The following is a 24,005-nucleotide window of genomic DNA, read 5'->3' on the forward strand; positions in this document are numbered from 1 at the left end:
TGACCACAGGCACCATAATTTTAAATAGATAATGTAATCTCACCTTTAGATACTTTACTAATACAAGATCATACAATATTAATTCCAAGAAGGGAAACAGAGTCAAAAACATACAGAAACAAGTTGAATCAAAATGCTCACATTGTTTTCATAACTTACCTATGGAATCTTAAAGAAAAAGTGTAAACAAGCTTTAGCTAGGAGTAGTTTGCATTCATTTTAAGTTACAAATCCCCATTTTGACTACTAAAATAGTGTTGGCATGGAGTAAAAGTTATTTGTTAATTTAGAACATTATTTCCAATCTAGTTTTACTTTTTCTGGAGTCACTAGTTGAAATCTTGAAATATAACCTTTGCATTTAGATTCAACTTGTTTCTGTAATTTTTTGATGATCACAATTTAACAATTTGTAGTGATCTTAAGTTTTTTTTTTTTTTTTGCATCCATTGAGCTACATATGCATTTGCTTTAATGTTTAAGTTTAATGCTGCATAGGCTTTTTTTCAACTAACCATTATTTAGTGAGCCATTTTTTTTTAATAAACACATGCTTAACAGTATTTAGTATACAGGAAATAATTTACAAGAACACTGCATAAACTATGCATTTATGACCACAAATCCACTTTCTAAATAAGCCCTGGACATTTGCACCATTTCATGTAGTTATCTGTGTGGGTTGTTGTGGAAAATCCTCAACCACTTTTCCTGTAGGACTGACACTAAAATGTACCGTTTTTGCAAAGTACAAAAATTAGTAAATTCCCACTCAAGGGTACAAAAAATATGTTATGGCAATCACATACTGTTACAAAACTGAAGTTATTGCATAGAACCATGTCCCAAGTGCAACAGCAAATGTCAGAAATGATAAATCCCTGCCATGGCAACTTAGAATTGTAATGCATATTAATAAAAAATTTTCAATGGCAGAAAGTGAAGTAGTTAAGAAATTTTCCTGTGCAAAAAACAAAAATGTACTTGAATTAATTTAAAGCTCCCTTATGATGTACTCAATACTGCATTCATTACAATACTATTGGCAACCTTTTCTCTGCCATCTTTTAAAACTATAAATCAAGAATAAGGCTGGAGACACTAATACACACATTTACTTTAATAATGAAGTATTTCTGACTGGTATAACAATGCTTAAATGGTTTTGTAGAGTTTGTTGCAAAGAACTTAAATTTTAAATGTGGGAATTTTAACTTTTAAGAATAAATTTAAAAACAGTATTTCAACCTTCTAACAGATTTGTATAGTACTTGTGCATAGACTGGGGCACAGCATACCTATCCATTTTTGCTTCAAGAGCTTATGAAGAGAGCCAATAGCAATCAACAAGAACTAAAGATATCTCCTTTTTCAAGAATCAACACAAGTCTTATGTATTTTTTACTAGATTTAAATAAAATATACAGCCATTTTTTTCTGTAGACTTGCAAAATCAACTTTACTGCTCACATCAATAGTTTTAGTAGCAGATGCATCTTTAGTATTATTTCAAACAAGTATGCTTCTTAAGATTGTTTACCTTACGTTTTTTTTTTTTTAATGAAATTCCTAGGCATTCCATATTATGGATCTCTAGAGTGGTTCGTGATAGTGCTATATTATTACATTGATAACAGATAAATTTGCAATTCAGAACACTAACTGAATAGAACCGATTTATTTAGTGCACTTTAAACAGTCTGTTATGTATGCAGTTTAATTTGATTCACTGTTAAAAAAAATTCAACTGTAGTAATAGTATAAATTTTCCATTATTGGATAACAGTATTTTAGTTTCAAACAATGTAGAAACTCAAGTACACTGTAGTTTTATTTGTATATACTTTTACATTTGTATGAAAAAACACTATCACCTTTTGACATAGAAACTGATTGTACTCCAAAAGAGCAAACAATATGCAAAATTAATACACTCAAGTTCGTGAACTTCAGAGTAATTAAACCATTCCAGAGACTATGTGAATAATACAAGTTTTAATAAATTTTGAAAAACCCAAAGTGTAGATTATACAGATATTACTCGTGGAACATATTACATAAAACAAGATAAGGACATGGACAATAAAGTTACATAGTATCACTAAATTATGCTCACTATAAAGATAAGATGTTTAACTACAGACTCACACTCTCAGAATTACATTCCAGTCTCAAGTTTAAGGTTACAAGCCTTTTATATTATTCTTCATACACAAAGATGAGTGTTTAATATTAAAGTGAGTATCATATCTAAAGTTCCGATATACATTTTCTGAGAAAACAAGTAGAAAAAGGATCCAACAGGCAAAAAACACACATGAAAAAACTTTAAATACAATAATTAAAAAATGCTTTTCAATGAATTTGCAGCACTACAATATAAACATCACAGATCTTGCACCAATAAGGCAAAATTGTACTAATAAGTATCACTAAACACAGCAAAAAAGTATCATTAAACACAACTGTACACTAATGCCTCCTGAACAAGTTAATTCAACTGATTTACAAGTTTTTATTAGTTACTTTTCAGTAAGAATCTATATTTTAACCTTATAAACTTAAGAGCACTTAAAAGATTTATAATCTTCTACTTAATAGTGTAAAGACATGACAGTTAAAGTTATTAGCTTTGTTAGGGCAGTTTAATATGTTTTAATTACACATATCCAATCTTTATAAAAGAAATTTGGTGCAAATATTGGCCAATTATTATGGTAACTTCACAATCAGCTCAAGTTTCAACATGAATAGCAGTCAGAAGTTATGCTACTCCGCCAATATTCTGAGCCTTATTAAGGCGAACCTCCTCAGCATGTCTCTCCTATAAAACAAAAAAAAAAGTCTACTTTAATCACTTCAATTAATTTTGTCATCAAACAACCCTAAAAGTTCAATATTCCCCCCCCCATATTAAACTGAATTAAAACTTTTGTGTGTGTGGGGGCTTTTTTATATTACTGTTTATGTCAAAAAATGTTATGGTCAATAGAAGTAAGACTTCTTTACGAAACTTTCGTAACAAGTAGTCTAAATTGGAATGTAGGATAACAATGTATTTAACAATAGGAAAGGTTTATATTATATGTATCTATAAGTAAATTTGTAAACACATTCAAAAGAATTAAGTGCAAGTGATAATGTACTTACAAAAAGAAAATTTTACTTGAAACAATTAGCATGGTTATAAATTGTTATGTTAATAGAAGTTTTAAAAAGGTTATATTCCCACAAGATGCATTACAGAACGTGCACTGGCTTGAGTAAGAGTTGTTACTACAACATTTCAGTCACATTAAAACACGAAGTTTCTATAGACAAGATGTGCTTACCAAATTAGAAGTTATAGGTTGCAGTAGTTAATTATTCTTTATTGTTAGAAAGGAATACTTTCTTATAGAAAGGAAAACCAAGCACCATTTTATAACAATAGACAAATGTACATCTACAGAGATAGCTTATATAATAATTGCAAGAAAGCTGAAAGCCAGACTTCAAAATATTATCAACCAGAACTTAAACTAAATTCCTATTTATGGAGGGTCCACCTTCAGAGTAATCCAATATTTCTCACTTTAAGCAAGTAAGTAAATTTAAAACTTTACTTAATTCTCCCCTCTTATTTAAAGCATGGGGAAAACAAAATTCATTCACTGGTGACAGAAAATGTTTATTACAGTTTGTTGGTAACACAAAAACTCCAGTTGTGCGTTTTATTAATATTAAGGAGATACAAAATACAGTGAGTCATCAGGAGTTCAACTAACAACTATGCCTCATTATTCAAGTATTATGTTCAACTATCAAAGCTGGATCATTAATATTGAGAAGACAGAAGGATGAATAGCAGCAAACCATAACAAGCAGTACCCACAGAAGGAGCAACTCCAGCAGATCATAGAGATAAGCATAGCATGTCTTTCACTTGGGACAGAAAATTACCCTTACATGCTCGTGGAGCTTTTCAAGGATTGCCTGAAACTGACGCTGACGTTTATTTTCTGCTTCTTCTAGTTTTTTGCTAATGCAATCCTTTTTATGTTCACTTTCCTGGTTGATTATTTCATTTATCTGACGCACCTGCAGCACGTGTTGCTTCTATAGGTACAAGAGTAGGTTTAAAGTATTGTTTATGATGCCATAAAAAGTAATTATAGCTAAGCAACAAGTAATTTCAGTTTAAAAAATATGTTTACACAGGAGAAAAGTTTTAAAGTTTCATGTGAAATCTTTACAACCTCCAGATAAGTGTTCTTAAAAAAAAAAAAAAAAAAACATATATGTTCACTATCACATTGGAATTTCCAAATGCATTTAAGAGCTTTTTCCTTTTCTAGAAGGACTAGAAGTTAACACAAAAATGTTTAGTCTAAATAGTTTCATAACATACATTTTATACATGTATATGCACACAGTCATTGTATTCAAGAATATGACCTGTCTTAGATGTATTTTTAGTGGACTAGTATTTCATAAAATACAATCAGATTTCTGTTATAATACATTACTATTTACAAATATACTATTAAATCTTTCTTAAAAAGAAGTAAATAAAAAAGCTGCTTATATATACACACATCCCTAAGACTTCAGAATTTTTGCACGTGAAGTGCGCACATTTAATAAAAATAAATATATTGATATCATAGAAATTATTATAGAGTGTCGAGTTCAGTAATGGTACTGCATGTAGGCAAAAAATATATAACAGGGCAAAGACAACTTACCAGCATAAAGGAGGGTTTTTCAAAAGAAAAAAAACAATCATTGGATTATATTTGAAAATATCTGGGAAAAGTACTTGTTTTCAGATAGAGTTCAACTGATTTTGAGTAATATGTATAGTTAGTTGTATTTAAAAAAGGATGTTTCCAAAAATTGAAATTAGGACACTGCTGCATTTGATTCATTAAATATAGTAGTTCAGCAAATTAAAAAGAAAAGCTAAAATATAAAATAAAAACCTTAAGTAGCAGTAATTTTAATTCCTAAATTATACAGAACTACAGACTTTGTATTTTGACATCACAAAACATCCAGTGTAACACTAAACACAGAATGTGACAAACTAATTTTTAAGTGTTTAAATATTTACCCTTATGTCTATACATTAATTATTAATATTAAAATTTGAGTTAATTTACAGTTTAATACGAACATCTACAGCACAAATTCATAATATAGTAGTTTAATAAATTTGTGAATGCAACCCAAAAAATATAAGATGGCCTTTGATCAGTGACAACAGGGTTAAAGAAACTAAATATATAACTTAAATTATAAAAAGCAATTCAGTGAAAAAAGTTCCACAATGAAACTTAAAATAATGGGCTGCCATTATAAATCTGACTTAATAGATCATTCAAGTGTAAGTTTATGGCTGGGGAAAGAAGAAGAAGAAGAAGAAAAAAAAAACCTTACCAAGTGAAAGCTAAAGGACTCATAAGAAATGTACTAAAAAAGTAACATTAGGAAAACTGCTTTTTTAAATTAAATTATATACTTACTGAATAAGTTGTAGAATATGCATCACATTGTATTCAAATAGTCATATTAAAAATGCAACAGTTCAAAAACCAAACAAGCTAGGCAAAAAGACAAAGTAATAAAATGTTTAAAAAATGGTCTCACTAATTATGAACTTCAAAACATTTCACTCCAGTTATATAAAAATTGGTGCAGATACTATACATTTTAACCTACCTGCAGAAAAATGTCAGACAACTCTTGTTTTGAGGTTCTGCATGTTTACAATAAGGAAGTTTTCTGTGATGCTATTCAAGTGTATGTATATTATAATATAGAAATACCTAATTAATGTAGAATAGTAACTCAAAATTTGAAACTAACAATTACTAGATAGATTTACCATACTTCTTTCAGCAAGTACAGGTTAACATTTGAAGTACAACTACAATTAAGGTTTCTCAAAATGAAAAATTAAGATTAAATCTTCATAAAAGAAAACCCAAAAGTAATATTTTAGGAATAAAAGTCAAACAGTTGCAAGTTGATATTTCCAGTTGAGATTCTTACATGTTCTTGAAGTTTTTCTTGCAACACTTTAAAAATGCTGTCTCTTTTCTCTTGAGCCAATTCAAGTTTCTTTTGACAGCGTTCTCTCAGGTCATCAGCCTGGGCACTCAGCTGTTGTCGTACCTCAGCAATGTGCTTGTCCTTAGAGAAGGCATTGCAACCAAAATTATATAGCAAAAATAATTGAAAACAAAACAAAAAACATTATATTGAAAGTGAATTTATGCTTTTGTTAAAAAACAAAAAGTACAGCCAAGAAATAATATTAAAACTGAAAAAGCCAGCCAGGGTAAATAAATAATTCTGATGTAATAAAGTAAAACAAATTGTCTTGCAAGATTTGTTAAGTAGAATGTATAAAAAGGACTAGTTTCCAATTTTCCTAATTAGAAAAACTTACATGCTCACGAAGACGTTCCCTCAAAGCAGAGATCTGAGCTTCCCGAGCTTCAGTGGCACTTTCTATCTTCTTTTGAGTGTTTGACAGTATCTCTTGTGTTTGAGCATCAAGAGACTTTCGTATTTCTTCCCCTCTTGACAACTTCAAAAGATAAAAGTGGACCAAGTTAATGAATTTCTAATTATATATCACTAGTTAGAATTTAACTAAATTTTAATTAGTTTATTACCTCAGTCTAATTTCAGACAAAGGTGAAGTAAGAGTTGTGTATAATTATACAAGTAACAAAATCTGCATTATGACTGTTTAGGATTAACAAATGAATTAACTAACAACTATAGATATTAGTATGTAATAGTGCAAAAGATTTACTTAAATTTTCACTAATTAACAGTTATAAAAATTACTTAGGTATACTTTAAAATATTTAAGATCAACATCTAAAACTCTTGGTTCCATTGAACAGTTTCTAAAACCAACACCTACTGTAAAAAAAGTTAACAATATCTCAATATCAATAAAAGGTCAAAGTTAACAGGATAAAAAAAGACATTATACTGAACGAATATGGTTTAAAAAATAATTTAGTAACACGGTATAAATACTTACTCTCTCACGTGACTTTTCTTGAATAGATTTTATTATAGCTTCTCTATTTTCTTTATTGACTTCCATCTTTTGTTCAAGACTACTCCGAGCTGCTTGCTTAAACACTGCATTATATTCTTCTTTCTTTTGAAGAGCCTCTTGTTCTCTGGATCGCTTCTCATTAAGTTGATTCAGTCTCTGGGTTTCAAGAGACTTAAATAACAATAAACATTTATAAATCAAAGCACAAAAAACAAACTGTTTAAAAGTTCATATAATTACTCATTTGATCAAATCACAAGTTCTGAATCTTTAGATATTCAAAAGGCACCTTATTATTGATAGCAATAAAAGTTCAGTCTATTATGTTGATAACTAAATTATAATTTAACACTTATAATTTGGCTGTACATAATGTAGAACTGTTTTGAGTAAGAAACTAATAGTAATAAAAATTATAATTTTTTATTACTACCACTTATTTGAATGGTGAAAGTTGTGATGAAATCAATTTCAATAAACACATTTTTCTCTCTCTCTCTCTCTCTCAAGCACTAAAATACAGAACTGTCTGTACTTTACCCAGTTTCATTTTACTTAAGATAATTTAGTATTGGTAATTTGAGTTAAGAGTTGCAATTTGAAAAGGTCTCAAGGTTGTCTTCTCACTGCCAAACTTCTTTGCTCTGCCCTCTTATGGACAACCTATCAAAGCTACTTCCCATGACCAATAACTGTAGTAGTATGAACTACATTTCCCTTTTTATGGGTGGGGAGAAGTGATCTGCAATACCACAATTTGAGAAGCACTGTATTAAATAGTTGATTATTTAAATGCAGCCTAGTAATGGGTTGTTAGTTAGTACTGATTGTGCCTCAACATGTTAATGTGATTTAACTGTTCCCCTTAGATAAGTTCAAGAGATCTTTCAGAACAACTGACATGTACTACAAATTTATGAAATTAAACAACTTCAAAACAACCAATTTTAATTTACAAACACTTTTCCCAAATTTAAAATATAATTATGACAGGTTGAGAGTGGAAACAGAGTTTAGTAAATAGTTTAATCACCAATATTTTTGAAACAAGCAGACAGACAAGTATTTTAATGCAACTATTAAAATTCTATAGAGTAATTAAAGTTTCACATCTCATTTTGTTTTGATTTTACCAACTAAAATATTCAATGCAAAAAATGGTCTGCAAGGTCAAACAAAATGTATATGAATCTCTGCAGATTTTTATTTTCAGCATTTTCTTCCAGCCATGGAGCTTTGGTCCCAGGATTATACAAAAACACAGTTGAGAACAGATGTACATCATATTAAGTAAATTACATTCAAAAACAATGTTTGTATAGCAGGGAAAGTAAAAGTATTTAGGGTATTAGTATCTAAATGAGAACAGACTGAAGCCACCTTAAGCACTCTGCACATTTTAGCACCCATAACAGTTGTGTTAATACTACCAACAGCTAAAGAACACAAACCTGTCTCCTTTCTTCAGCAGCTTTCAGTTTATTTTCAATATCTTCTACAGACATAGAAGTCTTGGGAGGAGAAGAAGCCAAGGAAGGAGGGGCTACATCAGATGGAGCAGCAAGCACTAGCTCATACTTAATTCCACCCTTTGACTGTTCTGTAGCACGTACTTCCGTTGCTGTGGTTATAGGAAATTATAGTTGTACCTACTGTGCAAGTTTAGTTTTGCTAAATTAGTCATAAAACCATTTCGCAATAGTCAGGTGGTGTTCAATTAAACACTTCTTGAATTAACTTCCACCATCTTAAGTTGGCTTTTGATGCACAGCAATACAGATGTGAAGAATATAGTCAATTCTTAGATGACAGAACTAAATTACAATGTACCTTATTATGGACTCCCCCCTGCCACCAACTGAAAAAGATCTACACCATCTAACATTATTTCAGTGTTTAACTTTTAGATATACATTAAGATGACAAGAATTTTATCTCAACTGAAATTAGTGTGTGAAGATTCCAGCAAAAGAAGTTTCTAATACTATAAGTTGTGAGAAAGTATTACTAACTGGAATTGCACTGTCAATGCCTGACAAAAATACTTACAGATGTGCCAACAATTTGTGAAGGAATCAAGTACAAAAACAGAAACCAAACACCTTGCTGTGATAAGTGATATTAGGGTGTGCAAAACTTAAAAACATTAATTATTACAAACATCATTTAATACTGAGAACACCAATGACATCACTGCAAAAGATTGATAGCTACAGTTCAAGATACTAATTACAAAAGATTAGCAGTTTTAGCAGATTAAACAAGTTCCACTTTCAGATCTTACCATTAGTTATTAATAATATGCAACAATATATAAATAAAAAGTTGGTTCCAAGTTCTATTATTTTCTTACAAAAAGTAACTTAAGATACATCACAATTACAAATTTGTTTTTAATGACACTCATTCTAGACAAATATGACATGCTTGTTTTTATTGAAAGTTTGACCTCTTCAGATACAAGTTTCCAAAATACCAGACTTGCTCTGTCAAGATATTTGTAGCAAATCAGGACTCAATACTACCAGTGTTTAGATGGTAAAAATGTCAATATATTTTAATGTTTAGCTAACAATCTTGAAATTAATTAATCTATACAACAGTTTATGCAGTTTGGTTTAATATTTTGGCTGATATGTTAAACTGACAAGGTGCTTTTATTTGCCTGTACATTTCAAAAAGGTAAGCCAAGAGCATTTTTATTTTAATAATGTAGTTAAGAATTGTTTTGTGAAAATTAGCCTTTAAGAGCTCACAACTCAAAAATTTTACTTTACCAAAAGTAATGAATTGCCTTCTAAGAAAGAAAAACTTAAAATGCATGATCAAGGAATTTTTATTTTAAATTTACTGGTGTGTGTGTGTGTGTGTGTGTGTGTGTGTGTGTGTGTGTTAATAAATTGTTTTGCTCATTTAATTTAAAAATCAATAAATAAGAGATGCTTAAATTTCAGCACAGTGTGGGCACACTCAACACGAGATATTTGTTAAAAAATAAAATAAATACTGAAAGACCCACATGATCAAAAGAATGCATTTAAAGTCAGACTTGATATGTGAAGCTATAAACCAGAAAGACTTTACTAATATTCATCCACTGCATGGCTGTTTACAAGCCATAATAATGCTAGTAGAGGAAACCAAGAACACTCTTAAAGCAGGGCATTCCCAACATTTACCCCATGACCTCTGATTAGTCAACTACACAACAAAGTGCAAAAAGGGAAAAAAACATTGAACCTATGGTGGTTGTTTAGTCAACAACTCCACTAAAAACCCATTCTCCCTGACTTTTGCCGCAATATTAGTAAATCTCAAACTTATTTAGTTGTCCACATATTTTTACCGAAATAATAATTCAGTAGTTTTGTCAATAATTATGTTACACTTTCTTTTGTTAATGATCATTGCAGAATACTTCACATTTCTCAGAACAAATAAATAAGGCAAATAGTAACTTTTTGTTTATAATAGTATTGAATGTGATCAATTGAGAAAAAAAAAAAAAAAAACATTCATAGTTACCCTGCTACTATAACAAGATAGTTGTACAATACTTGCCTCTAAAATACAACAAGCAAGTGGGTGAAAGAAGTTTTCCTTAATTTAAGCTAGTTATTTCTTGACTCAGGCAGTTTGAACTGCCTATTAAAAAAGTGGAATTTTAGGTTTATATAAAGTAAAAATTATTTTTGTAGAAATATTTGCTTATTAAAACTTTGAGCACTGTTTATATTCAGACATAGAAAGTAGTTAGTAACAAACAAACAATATGTAAAAATTGTAATAGTTTCCACAACTACAGGGTGGCCCATAAGTCCTTACCCATCCATATGTTATTATGTTATACTCAACACTAATGATGAGTTGAAAGCAGCCGTTACTGCAGCATTTGGAACAATAAATCCTGCTATGTTGAGGAAAATGTCTCACAAAACATGGCGTCACATAATATTATGCAGCAAGAATGAGAAACATCACACAAATACACAAGATACATGGATGGGTAGGGACTTATGGGCCACCCTGTATTATGAAAATCCTTTACTTTTACATAAATTAAAGCATGTATGAAACTATTCTGCAACCTTAAAATCAAAAGGTTATCGAAACTTTCGTCAGTAGCCCCATAAAAAAACTAATTAATTTTTACTTATATTTTACATGAAATCAAGATCTCAATAAAACTACAATATTAATTTACTGTCATGAAGTTCTGTAGTCGATATATTTCGAGTAAACGTAGCTAGGAGTTCGCTGAAGCAATAGTATATGATGCGCAAAACAAAATCTCAAAGTGGGTTCTGTAAATAGTTATAGTGCCAGTCTAGTGCATACGAAGTAGAAATTTATAATATAGCATGCTCAAACGTAAGTCACCGAAGCGCAACACAATTCTTACCTAGATAAACCATTTTACTAGGTTGTGTATTAGCGATTCCTTGAGCTGGTGGAGCAGGGCGTGGTTTCTCTGCAAGACAAAGTTCGAGTGAAATGGTCTTTGTTTTATACTCAGAGTAAATTTTCGGTTTTATTTTTATGCTATAGAACAATAAGTATCAATATTGAATGATTCCATTTAATGTTTGTTTAAACTATTAAGTATTTTTAGACTTCAATTACATATTAAAATAGGAATTACCTACGTATAGAAGCAATTCTTTAAAGTCATTACAAGGTTTAAGCATTAAATAATTTTTGTCCGACCAAAATAAGGAATTAATGAAGGAAAAAGAGTTTAATTCTAAGTTAACTGTACGTATTGATTTTCTTTTTTTAATGTAGTTAAAATGTATCATTTTGATAATATCTTACGTTTCCAGTTAGGCATTAAATAATTGGAAGCTTGGTACAGACTTGTATTATTCATATTATTTAAGACTATTCGTTTTAAACATTTTCCCGATATTATTAAACTGAAAACGTGTAACCTTACCGATAGCACTTGCATGACACGCCCTGCAGAAACACTGGAGAACAGAGTTCTTGACCATTTCTATCATTAATACAGTTCCCACCATTTTCCTCTTACAGTTTTAAGAATAGCGGGAATAAACAATTGAATTTCGTCTAATGAAGTAACTAATCCACGAGTACCTCTGCAAGGCTCGGAAGTCTGGCAGCAACACCACTATTCTGGCGTCACGAAATTCACGGACTAACAGTTTCGAATTCCTCTCGTTGTCTCACTTGAAAAATAAGCGAGCGAGACAATCTCGTGCAATTGTATCGAACGGGATAGCCCAATTTAGTCGCAGGGTTGACAAGATTACATTTGTGTCCGCTAAACAAATATTTTGCGACAAAGCCAACATTGTATAATTGAAAAGAAAAACTTTACCTGCAGGAATAGTGAATAAGGCGATACTTAAAAACAATTAGAATATCACACAAACTCCTCTGAAGTTTAGTCTATCAACCACCATAGGATTAATATGAAGGGCCGTTTGAGATATACAAACTTCGTACTTTAACCTGCAACGTTTCAACTTCGGCCTATAAAACACTTTAGTGGTCAACAAATTAAATCACGTGAAAACACTGAAAAGACATTAATAGCTGGCTGTTGAAAGCACTTATACATGGCACTAATTTGGACGCTCTATCTTAACAAACTAATCCTGACCATAGCACAATGTTTAAATATTAAAATATACATAAAATTATCGGAGAAGTAATAGTAAGTACTGTGATATGTTATAAATAAATTGTGTGAATATTAGATTATCTCTGTTACTGTAGTATCTTACCCCCACACACACACATTTTTTTTCTTCTTTTGCATAGAAAAACAGGTTTGTTTTTTTATTTTTCAACTACAAGCTTTAAGCTCCTAGTTCCATTATCTCTTGACCAAATTGAGATCTAATTACATTTTTGGACCAAAGAAGTCAAATCCTTTCAACTAATTATTTGACTACTATCAAGGTAATATTAATCTACTCTAATACTGGCCGAAAGAATTTCAATTTGAGGACAGGCTTGTAGAGGTCCTGTTAAGTAATAAAATCAAATCGGGTATACGCGATTTGAATTTTCGTGTTTCATATCAGCTCAATGAAATATGAAAGTTTCATTTGTGATAGGGTCAGAGTGTAGAGTGGTCCGATTATTATAATGATGATACTAGAGTTTTATAAAGATTACTATAGAAATTATAAACGAGCACTTCTGTAGTGGTAACAATATAGTTGATAAAAGTTTCAAAGTCGTTTAGTGAAATATTATATAAAAAGGAAATTATAAATTTAACAGAAGAGAAATTTTACTTTACTAAAGTTATTCCCCCCTCCCCCCATATGTACTTACCCTTATGGTAGAAAAGGTGTGAACTTGTACTTAAAGATCTCCAAATTGGATTATAGGGTGATTAGATTGGAGAAAATTTTAAAAATTCTAGTGAAACTGGACTCTTTTCTTCAGTTTTCTAATTTAAATGATATGGGCATTAGTGGAGTATGCATTTATTTGTAGCAGTTTTTAGGATGTTTAGTTAATTAATAGATTTCATTAATTTACATGTTGAACAAATTTATATTAAATGCAATTTAATATATTTTGGTTAGGGTAATTTCATTCAAAATTTAGTACAAGTAAGATCCAACTCAATAACACAAACAAAGATGAGTATTTTAGCATAATTGGAATACTTGGTCTCCTTACTAGAAAGGAGACAGGAGGTACACTAGAACTTCAAAAGAATTAAAAGGTTATCGTCCAAGATATGTTAAGATTAATCTACTGTCTCATGAGAGAAAAAGTGGTCTTATTGAAATGAAACATTATCCAAGTTATTGATTACAAAAAGGATTCAATTTGTGTTATATTGTAAAAATAATAGGACAGAAAAGAAATCATTATGGAACAGTGACCAACAGCAGTGTGTGCCAAAAGCTGGGGGTGTTTAAGAAGGGAGGAACTGTAGTTTACTGAGAAATAAAGGGGGAGTTTAAATGTTTCCTAAGACTAGGTATACAAGAACAGCTTTTAAAAGGATCAAGTGGTTTCATTTATTCACCGAATATGAATAGTTAAAATTTTACCAAACAAACAGATGTTCGCACAATTTCCACGGCACTGTAAGAGCTACAGCAGTATTCAAAAAAAAAAAAAAGAGGCAAACCCAACAGTTTAAGCTCATGTTAATAATCAATATTAAAAATATTATTTAACTATATTTGAGCAATACTGATTTAACATTCATTTGTTTTGAATTTCTCACAAAGTTACACAAGGGTTATCTGTACTAGCCATTCCTAATTTAGTGGTGCAAGACTAGAGGTAACGCAGCTAGTCATCACCATCCACTGCAAACTTTTGGTCTTCTCTTACCAAGAAATAGTGGGATTGACCATCACATTATAATTCCCCCACAGTTAAAAAGGTGGGAGAGGGTTCTGAACCTGCAACCTTCAGGTTGCAAGTCAAGCACCTTAACCATCTTGCCATGCCATTTTAATGTATTATCTGGTGGAAAAAAAACAAACTAGACATTACAACTACTAACTTACAAAAAACAGTCAAAATACTTCATATCAAACTCACAATACACTTATGAAAATTTATATATTTATAAACTAATTTATATGATAATAATGAACAACAATTACTTACATTCAGACATCCCAAAATTTGTAAAAGTAATGGTCGTAAAGCTTTGTTCAGAATCTGAAGAAGAAACATTGTTTAGATTAAAGCATTCCATCCAGACACTCACAAGTGATACAAAAAAAAAAAAAAATGCAAACTTTATTGCTTCTTATCACAATATATTTTACTGCAACTTCTTGTTGTTGTGGAAAAAGAAATTATTTAGAAGAAGCAAAATTTATTTGATATCAGTACAATTTTAAAACCAAATAGAAGTTGTTAGTAAACAAATTTTATCAAATCTTTGAATGCATGTATTATCTTCTAAGTTTTAAACATCTAAAAAGGTCAAGTGTTGGGTATTAAATTTTGGAATTTTGTTTGGCAGGTATGTTGTACTAGCTAAATTGCTTGGGTTATTGCATTACAAGATAAGATAGTTAATAAAAAAGAAAAAGCATATTTGTTAATTTATTTACTTTTAAGCTAGGCCTAAGTGCAATTCCTGCCTTGTGGTTAACGTGGACAAAAAACACCTAGTTTCAACTGCTACTTCTTAAAAAGGCATGGCTTGAAAATGAATTTATTCAAGAGCAAGATGTCTTTTAAAGTTAGCCTCTCTCCAGTTCGCCTTAAAGTAAGCATACAATGATAAACAACACATTTATGAATTACTTTTCAAAGTTTAAAGATGACTTGAAATAACTTGTAGAAAATCGTTTTTAGAACTAATTCGATCTGGTAGTGGTAGTCAGTGGTGGATATTTTAGCACACGTTTTACCACAAAAAGAAATTTACTTCGATATTTTACAGTATTATTGTTAATGTTAATAATCCAAACTTGTAGCATAACAGCTTAATAAAAGTGAGCAATATTATAACTAATATATAAAATGTTAACTATTAAATGGTACTATTTATTAATACTAATAGCAGACATTGAAAGTTAACAAACACATCCTAACGAGTTAAGGAATCCATGACAGTACTAAATAATATTACAAACTTATGGAAGTTTTATATCTTGTTCAAGTAAATTGAATTATATGGCGAATAACAAACCAAACACCAGCAAAATTTAAATTAAACATTAATAATAAAATGGTTCTTACAATCTAAATTTTAACCTTATCATCCTTTGTGTTAACGAAAACATTAAACTTACCGTACAAATTACTCTTTCCTCTTTCAAAAAATATCAAGTGTACTATTTACAACTTGAAAGCTGCTTTTATATTGTTCTCGGAAAAGCGCGCCAATAAACTTTCCTTATTGTATGATTGGTTAACTGCCTCTTTGGTCTCTTTCGGAATTGGTTGAATCAAACCACGTTTTCATCCTACTCAAGTCGCTGACTTGAACTTGTTTGTAACGGTTTTAAAATTTAAATTAATAAAATTATGCATCGAAGGTAACTTAAATAGCGTTTCTTATCTTTTAGGAAGTATTAATATAATTATATAATAATATGTATTATATATTATTCTCTTTTGGAATTGGTTGAATCAAACCACGTTTTCATCCTACTCAAGTCGCTGACTTGAACTTGTTTTAAAATTTAAATTAATAAAATTATGCATCGAAGGTAACTTAAATAGCGTTTCTTATCTTTTAGAAAGTATTAATATAATTATATAATAATATGTATTATATATTATTCAATATATATAATGAAAGTAAGCTTGGTGCGTGTTTATAGTAAATAAAAATAAATAGATCTGACGCCCAAAAATAACTTGATAAAATACCATTGCATACAATTCCGTACAAGTTGACTTACAGATACGAAACAAAAACATAGCTCACAGTTTTACACATCATCTGTCTATTGTATGATAATTGTTGGTTAAGTATATATATTTAAAATAAAACATTAAGTTATGTTTAAACTGAATAAATATATATCGTAATACTAAAAGTAAACAACCCTAAAACACCAAAATTTGCACTTTCGTTGAAAATTTTGTTTTTATGTTTCGTTGAAAGCTCAAGGTTTTGTTTTCCAGTTTCTTCTGAAGCGTTCCCCTAAAACACAAATCGCGGTTAATTAAGGCTTCACCTAATATGTCCCTCAGTGGGTCAGCATTAAGTCTGAAGTTTTCTAGTAATAAAAACCGGGTTTGGAAACCCGTTGTGACCATAGTAGAGACAAACAATTGTGAAGCGTTTCACTTAACAACAAACAAATCAATAAATATTTTTACGGGTTATGCACCTCAATAGATCATTGATAAGTTCACGTGCTTATGATGACAAAAAAAAATTAGGCCCGGCATGGCCAAGCGTGTTAAGGCGTGAGACTCGTAATATGAGGGTCGCGGGTTCGCATCCCCGTCGCGCCAAACATGCTAGCCCTTTCAGCTGTGAGGGCGTTATAATGTATATATCAATCCTACTATTCGTTGGTAAAAGAGTAGCCCAAGAGTTGCCTTCCCTCTAATCTTACACTGCTAAATTAGGGATGGCTAGCAAAGATAGCCCTCGAGTAGCTTTGTGCGAAATTCAAAACAAACAAACAAACAAACGATAAAATTTATGGCTCGACACCCCCTGCGACACAAACACGTAACCATTCTATAATTATGCACTAAAATAAATAAAAAAAACTTTGAGTGCATTACTGTACTTTTTAACTGATATACTAGTTCTAACTTTGTGATGGAACTGCACATGTCACTTTTATTCTATTTAAAACGTCTCTCTGTGGGACAGTGGTAAAGTCTTCGGATTTACAGCCCTAAAATTAGGGGCTGGATTCTCGTCAGTGGGCGCAGCAAATAGCCCGATATGACCTTGCGATAAGAAAACACACACACTCTATTCAAAATTATTTCTGTTCAGTAGCTTGTATTATTTATTTACTTCAGAGATGCTTTATATTTAGTAGTTAAATGGAGCTGAAGTCACATCAGTTAGAATTGCAACTAAGAGTAACGAAGCATAATATTTCTCCTGTTACGTTACATAACGCCTCAGTTAATTCAGTCACTATGAAATTTAGAGGAGGCTGTTGTGAAATGTACAAAATATATATATAATACTGATAATTTTTGTGAATTTATAGGTAAATAAACATGAATCGTCTTATTCTTATTATAAATGTGTTAATTTGAGTAGTTAACAGGGGCAACACTAGCCTCTTCTCTGTGATCAGGCTAAGATAGGCTCAACAAAAAGTTTAGGAGACCACACTACATCTTGTGGAAACACATAGTGTCTAAGATGCGAACCAGTACTGTTCATTTGGCGCGGGGCTGTAAGAAAAGAATTAAGAGAAATTTTTGGTAGCTTCAGCCCCAGTAAGTCCCCCCCCTCTTTACTGCCGCACCTTGTTATAAAAAGTGCTCTAATCTTTTAGCTTAATTTGTAGAACATTATTGTTGCTGTCTAGAGCACATGGATTATAGAAAAGATGAATTATCAAATAAATTCAGAATTACTGTGAACTAAAATTTCAACTGAGAATCCAAATACGTGTTTTAAAACATTAAAATCTCATACTAAGTTACCACCTACAGTTCAGTGACTATTGTCTGTGCTTGTGTGTTTTCTATAGCAAAGCCACATCGAACTATCTGCTGTGTCTACCTACGGAAATCGAACCTCTTAATTTAGCGTTGTAAGGGGATTCGATTATGGTAAAAAAGTATTAACTCAGAAAGTTATTTACTAGGTTAGTAATAATGATTATCTCGACGTTGGATTAGCTACATTAGTCTCTTTTAGGTGGAAATTTAGTCATGTTAATAACCTATAATATGAAAATTAACGTAAATTAATTAAATAATGTAATATTGGAGTAGCTGTACTATAGTTATGTATAGATTTTAGACGTGTCAATATGTGTGTTTTCCTATACCAAAGCCACATCGGGCTATCTGTTGAGTCCATCAAGGGGAATCGAACCGCTTATTTTAGCGTTGTAACTTCGTAGACTTACCGCTATGCTCGCGGGGTGCAGATGTGTTAGTAACCCATAATTTTTATAACACAACAACTAATACAAACCCCACAAGTTCTGAAGAAAAAATATAGTTATAGTTACTCTTAATATTTTAATGCTAAAACTACTTTACCACATACTACACAAATGATTAAAGATTTAACGTTTAAATTGTTTTAATATTAGTATACATAATAATAAACATTAACAAATTTGTGTATCACTATATTTTTTATAACTATAAATTTCTTGATTATTTTCTTTTTCTAATTGTTTATGAATTAAACTGAAATTGGTGTAATTTTTCCGTTGCATAGGTGTAGCTTAAACTCAGCGATCGACCGTTGTGTCCATATATATTTTGCCGGAGGTGACACCTGTCCACACAGACTTATATGGGCATGCGTAGGTTTATGCTTCAACGAACTATCAACGGAATTTCATTTATTTCAAGACTTAAAATCTTGTACAACCTACACAAGTATTATCTTAGGTTAAGAAAGTAAGCCAATATAATAACAATTAAATAATAAAGCATAGTTTACCTTAATTAACTGTAAATAATTTTTGTAGAAGTAAAATAAACTGAAATAAACGAAATTAAATATTACTTTTAACACTTCGCACATTTGCAAGGTAACAAAGTGTGATTTATACGAGCAACAGTGTTTATTATCAGATATAAACCAAATATCAATGATGTATTGAAATCCTTTTCTAATACTGAATATATACTAATTTGGTTTCTATTATTGCTTTTGATTATCTTTAAGTTGAAGAAAAAATGTTGGGATAATTTTAATATTCCGGGAATATGTTATCGGTATTTATACGAAAGAGAACGCTCAAGTCCTGGATTTTTTTAAAGAATGCTTAATAACTCAAACGAATTGTGAGTAAGTTACGAATGGTGACTTGATTACTCTGTAAAATGAATAAATAATTATTCATGTTATATTAAATTTTCATAAGTGGATTTAAAATAATATTAATTTACAACGAAACATAACCTGTTAGTTATATAGTGTTGTGTAGTAGAACTATATATTAAAAGAGGGATATAGTCAGAATTGTTTTACCTTATATTTTAATTAAAATTTAGACTTCAGAAACAGAAGAAAAAAAAAACTGACGTGAAAATGTCGAGTGCGTGAAGTTAGACTGTTAGAGGAATTAAAAGAAACATGTTTTACTTGAACTAAAAACAAAATTAGTATCATAATTTTGCAGTCATATTCGCATTACAAAGTAAAGACCTTGATTAACGTTCCTTTAAGTTCAAACATTACGCACGAATTGTAGTGTAATTATTTTTTTCATGCAACTGTGGATAAAAAGAAAAAATTCAGCTCAAAAATCATATTTATAAACCTAATATTTGACAGTGTTATACAACTTTATTACTTTTCATTTGTCTGTACATTTACTGTTATATTCTTATTCCTCACTTTCTACAATAAATAATCTTCGTAGAAAAGGTAGTTGATATTTCCCTTTTTACGACCGGTTTTTCATCGTCTTCCAGCTATGACAACCGTTAAAAAGAATGAGTCATGAAAATGACATCAGTTCCTTAGAACTTTAAGCTATTTGAATAACAGATGTGAAATATAATTACTGCCTGTCGTTATTCCTTTAAATTTTAATAAAATATCAGTCTATATCTTCAGAACATTTCTCAGTATTTTTATTATCATATCTTTTAAAATTTTATTAATTCGATGGAAACATCTTAAATTTACTGGAGATGATGAAGCAGTAGAAATAGTAGAAATCACAAACAGAACATTAGAAAAAGATCAAGAAGAAAAGCACACAAAATCACCTGAAGAAGACAAAAAAATTAAAGATGACACAGAAGAAAAAGATCGAAAAAAAGACAAGCAAGAAATATACAGGAATTTAACGAAGGAGTAAAAAAAAGATGTAATATTTAAAGAAGTGTTAAGAACAAAAATAAGTACGATTGAAGCCAAGGTCACAAAACTATTGCAGATATACAGGGGAAATAAAAAAAATAAGTAAAGTATTAGAACTTCAATAGCAGAATAAAAAAATTAGAAAATAACTTGATAGTTGCAAAGACCAAATCACACTTCTTTCTGCATCTACTCTAGAATTTTAACATATAACATTATTTACTATAAAGTTTGAGTGTATGTGTGTTTTCTTACAACAAAGTCACATCAGGCTATTTGCTGTATCCACTGAGGGAAATCCAACCTTTTGATTGTAGCGTTGTAAATCCGTAGACTTACTGCTGTCCCTGCAGGAAACTGTTATAAAATATGGATAAGAGAAACTATTTTGTCTACTACATCAGTTACCACTAATTCCATGCCATCTGTGACTATAGGATATTCTGGGCTACTTCAGCCATATCACAACCAAATCCAGTCCTAGAATTTAGCTGACCTAATTGAGAAACCAACGAATGATGTAAAGGTGCCATGGGTTGCATAACAGCTTCAGTTTGAAATAATTTTCAGGTAGAAGAAGATGGAATAATGTACGCATAGTCCAACATATTTTGAGTGACACACCAGGAGGAAATATTAAAGCAAAATTCTGGAACATGTGAGAAAAAATATATATATATATCTTAACCAAATTTGCAGAATATTTGGAAAGACTTATCCAGTTGTCTCACTTGGACGCTGCATTTGAACTGGTGGACCCGTCAGAACATCAACAACTTATAGATAACATAACAAATGAGAACATGAGAACTGGGCTGAAACAAAGCAGGTGTACATATTTAAAATAAGCTCTCCAGTTGGCTGCAGTAGAACTAGAATCGATTAAATTAACGCATTAAAACCTAAACGCACTAAACCTTACAGTATCATCAGATAAAATAGTATTAATACATAAAACTTCCTCATGATAGTTGACGTTACTCTTACTGTTGGAAGCTTCTCTACACATCATGACGTGTAGATAATTTATATTGAGTAAAAGTGCATGTTTGGAAATCACTTCATATATAGACATGGATGCGAGTTTAAGCTTATTTCAGATAGTTTCATAGTTTGTGACAAGAAACTCCCTATGCACTACGTGATAATAACAAAAAGGGCAGTCATCGTATCATCAGATGTTGATATACTCATACTAGAACTTACTAGGAATAACTATACATTTAACGACTAAAATATAGTAGATCCAAATACTCCAGCATTTCTTGAGAACTTATTAAAGCCATAAATACAACAAACCATAATATTCACAATATGTGAAACTGTACAGGTATTACTTTCACATCAAAGAACATCAGGTATAGTAAACTTAAAGGCTGTAGTAAAGTGTTTTCTACACTTCAAACTTTTAACTATAAAATATCACATAGATTGGTTGGAGAGAAAAGGCTCAAATCCAAAAAAAAAAAAATCTTGAAGTAATTGAAGGAAGCGAATAAAAACATGACCATTAGATCATAACTCCATAACTAGCTAAAAAGGGGAAAATGGAGCTTTTAAAAGAGTAATATTGCTAAAGTTTTCATCTTTTGATTTAGTATAGTATATGTATTGCATCTTTGGTTAATAGGTGTATGATTTGTGTAACTTCTTTTGGAGTTCATGTTATACGAGGGCTGTTCAAAAAATACGCGGACTGACGTCATAAAACAAAATGTACTTTATTTAGAAGTTACAGGTCTGGGACCCCTTGAAAGTACTCTCCTCCCCAACGCACACATTTATCCCAACGGTGTTTCCACTTGTTGAAACAGTCCTGGTACGCTTCTTTTGTAATGTCCTCCAGCTCCTTCGTCGCATTTGCCTTGATCTCGGGAATCGTCTCAAATCTTCTTCCTTTCAAGGGCCTTTTGAGTTTGGGGAACAAGAAAAAATCGCAAGGAGCAAGGTCAGGTGAGTAGGGGAAGAACAGTGATCGAGTGTTTGGCCAAAAACTCACGAGTTCTGAGGCACACATTTCGCAGCAACGCGGTGCATCTTCAATTTTTCGGTCAAAATCTCGTAACAAGATCCAACTGACATCCCACACTCTTCAGCAAGCTCCCTGACAGTCAGACGTCGACTTGCCCGCACCAGGGTGTTGATTTTGTCGACGTGTGGGTCGTCAGTTGACGTGGAAGGACGTCCAGGACGCTCATCATCTTCAATGGACTGTCGACCATCCTTAAAACGTTCATGCCACTTGAAACATGCCGTACGCTTCACAGCAACATCACCGTAAGCCGTGTTAAGCATAGCAAAAGTTTCAGTTGCAGGTTTTCCAAGTTTAACACAAAATTTCACAGCAAGTCGTTGCTCCTTCAGGTCATTCATTCTGAAATCCGCCAAACGAAAAAATCGCACTTCACTTAAAACCGCGTAGTTACTACACAAATGAAGATATCTGCAATCGGGAAATGGCGTCGTAATCAGCTGATCTGTGCGAACCTAGCGACACCAAGCGGATTCCCCTGGAACCAACTGGAGCTGCGCAATTCAAACAGTCCGCGTTTTTTTTGAACAGACCTAGTATTTATATATACTGCTGGCCAAAATCTTAATAACCACTTATTTCAGTAGAGCTTCGAAAATAAGAAAAGGAAAAATATAAATAAAAACCTTTTTAAGCATTTAATAAGAAAAATGTGAACACTAAGAAATTAGTCTAAATACTAGTATAGCTTAGAATAAGCGAACAGACTCTTTGGTGTATCTAACGTTCTTTAATTATACTTCCAATAACATTGCTAAATCATTTGCATTATATTAATACAACCACATTTTTACAATCTTATTCAATGCTAGAAAATATTTTAGGGGAGATACGGTGGACAACTTCATCATAAGGGTTGTCATATTTCTTTTATCAGCATTTGAAGCTCCGCTGATGATGGGTGCAACTTCTTGACTTCATTTTCAACTTCTCTACAACTTCTGACTTCAAATAACTTCTGAGCTTCAAACATGTGTTTTATATAAAATCTGTCTGGTATTATTACGATCCTCCAAACAGTGTACATAAGGAGTAGTATAGATACTAGTATTGAAAAGTACAAGTTGGCAACCTTCTCCTATATTTATGTTATTTAGAATAGTAATTGCCATAAGTAATCTCAGAATTATAAGACTGATTAGAGATCCCTAGAGTTCAGAAAAAGCCATCCATAATTTTGAATTACTGACCAGAAGGAATAAAATTAATTATCATAATCTGCCACCACAAGGACTTTGTCTTTGATCTCAACTGCAATATTGACCTTCACTTTCATAAGCACCTGTAACTGATAAGGTGGAGTGTATTCAGTGACATTGCAGGATAAATTTTGGAGTCTTGGAGCCTCAGCTCACATATTAACCATTAGGTTATATCCTGCTTATAAATAACTGTGAAATCATAAATTACTTAACACTTTGTTATTTTTACTTTTTGCTGTAAATAACTCAAAG

The 24,005-nt window shown here is 31.2% G+C and overlaps 1 protein-coding gene across 6 annotated transcripts; it reads right to left on the reverse strand.

Moving 5' to 3' along the window:
- Positions 1–1,980: 1,980 nt before the first annotated feature.
- On the reverse strand, positions 1,981–15,920 carry LOC143235525 (uncharacterized). Of its 6 annotated transcripts, XM_076473759.1 has the most exons (9): positions 15,823–15,858; positions 14,681–14,734; positions 11,469–11,537; positions 8,518–8,687; positions 7,046–7,237; positions 6,437–6,577; positions 6,037–6,177; positions 3,949–4,098; positions 1,981–2,824 (listed from the first exon to the last, which is right to left on the reverse strand). In XM_076473759.1, exons 3-9 carry the CDS (start codon positions 11,479–11,481, stop codon positions 2,765–2,767), a joined length of 867 nt encoding a protein of 288 aa, XP_076329874.1. In that variant the 5' UTR covers positions 11,482–11,537; positions 14,681–14,734; positions 15,823–15,858; the 3' UTR covers positions 1,981–2,764. The 6 variants fall into 6 exon arrangements, with proteins under 6 accessions (XP_076329874.1, XP_076329876.1, XP_076329872.1 ...); XM_076473761.1 differs by lacking the exon at positions 11,469–11,537 and having other exon boundaries at positions 15,823–15,920; XM_076473757.1 differs by lacking the exons at positions 14,681–14,734; positions 15,823–15,858 and adding an exon at positions 12,003–12,256.
- Between the last annotated feature and the right edge of the window lie 8,085 nt (positions 15,921–24,005).

The sequence above is a fragment of the Tachypleus tridentatus genome, chromosome 12 (assembly GCF_004210375.1).
Source record: "Tachypleus tridentatus isolate NWPU-2018 chromosome 12, ASM421037v1, whole genome shotgun sequence".
In the NCBI taxonomy this organism is placed as follows: Eukaryota; Metazoa; Arthropoda; class Merostomata; order Xiphosura; family Limulidae; genus Tachypleus; species Tachypleus tridentatus.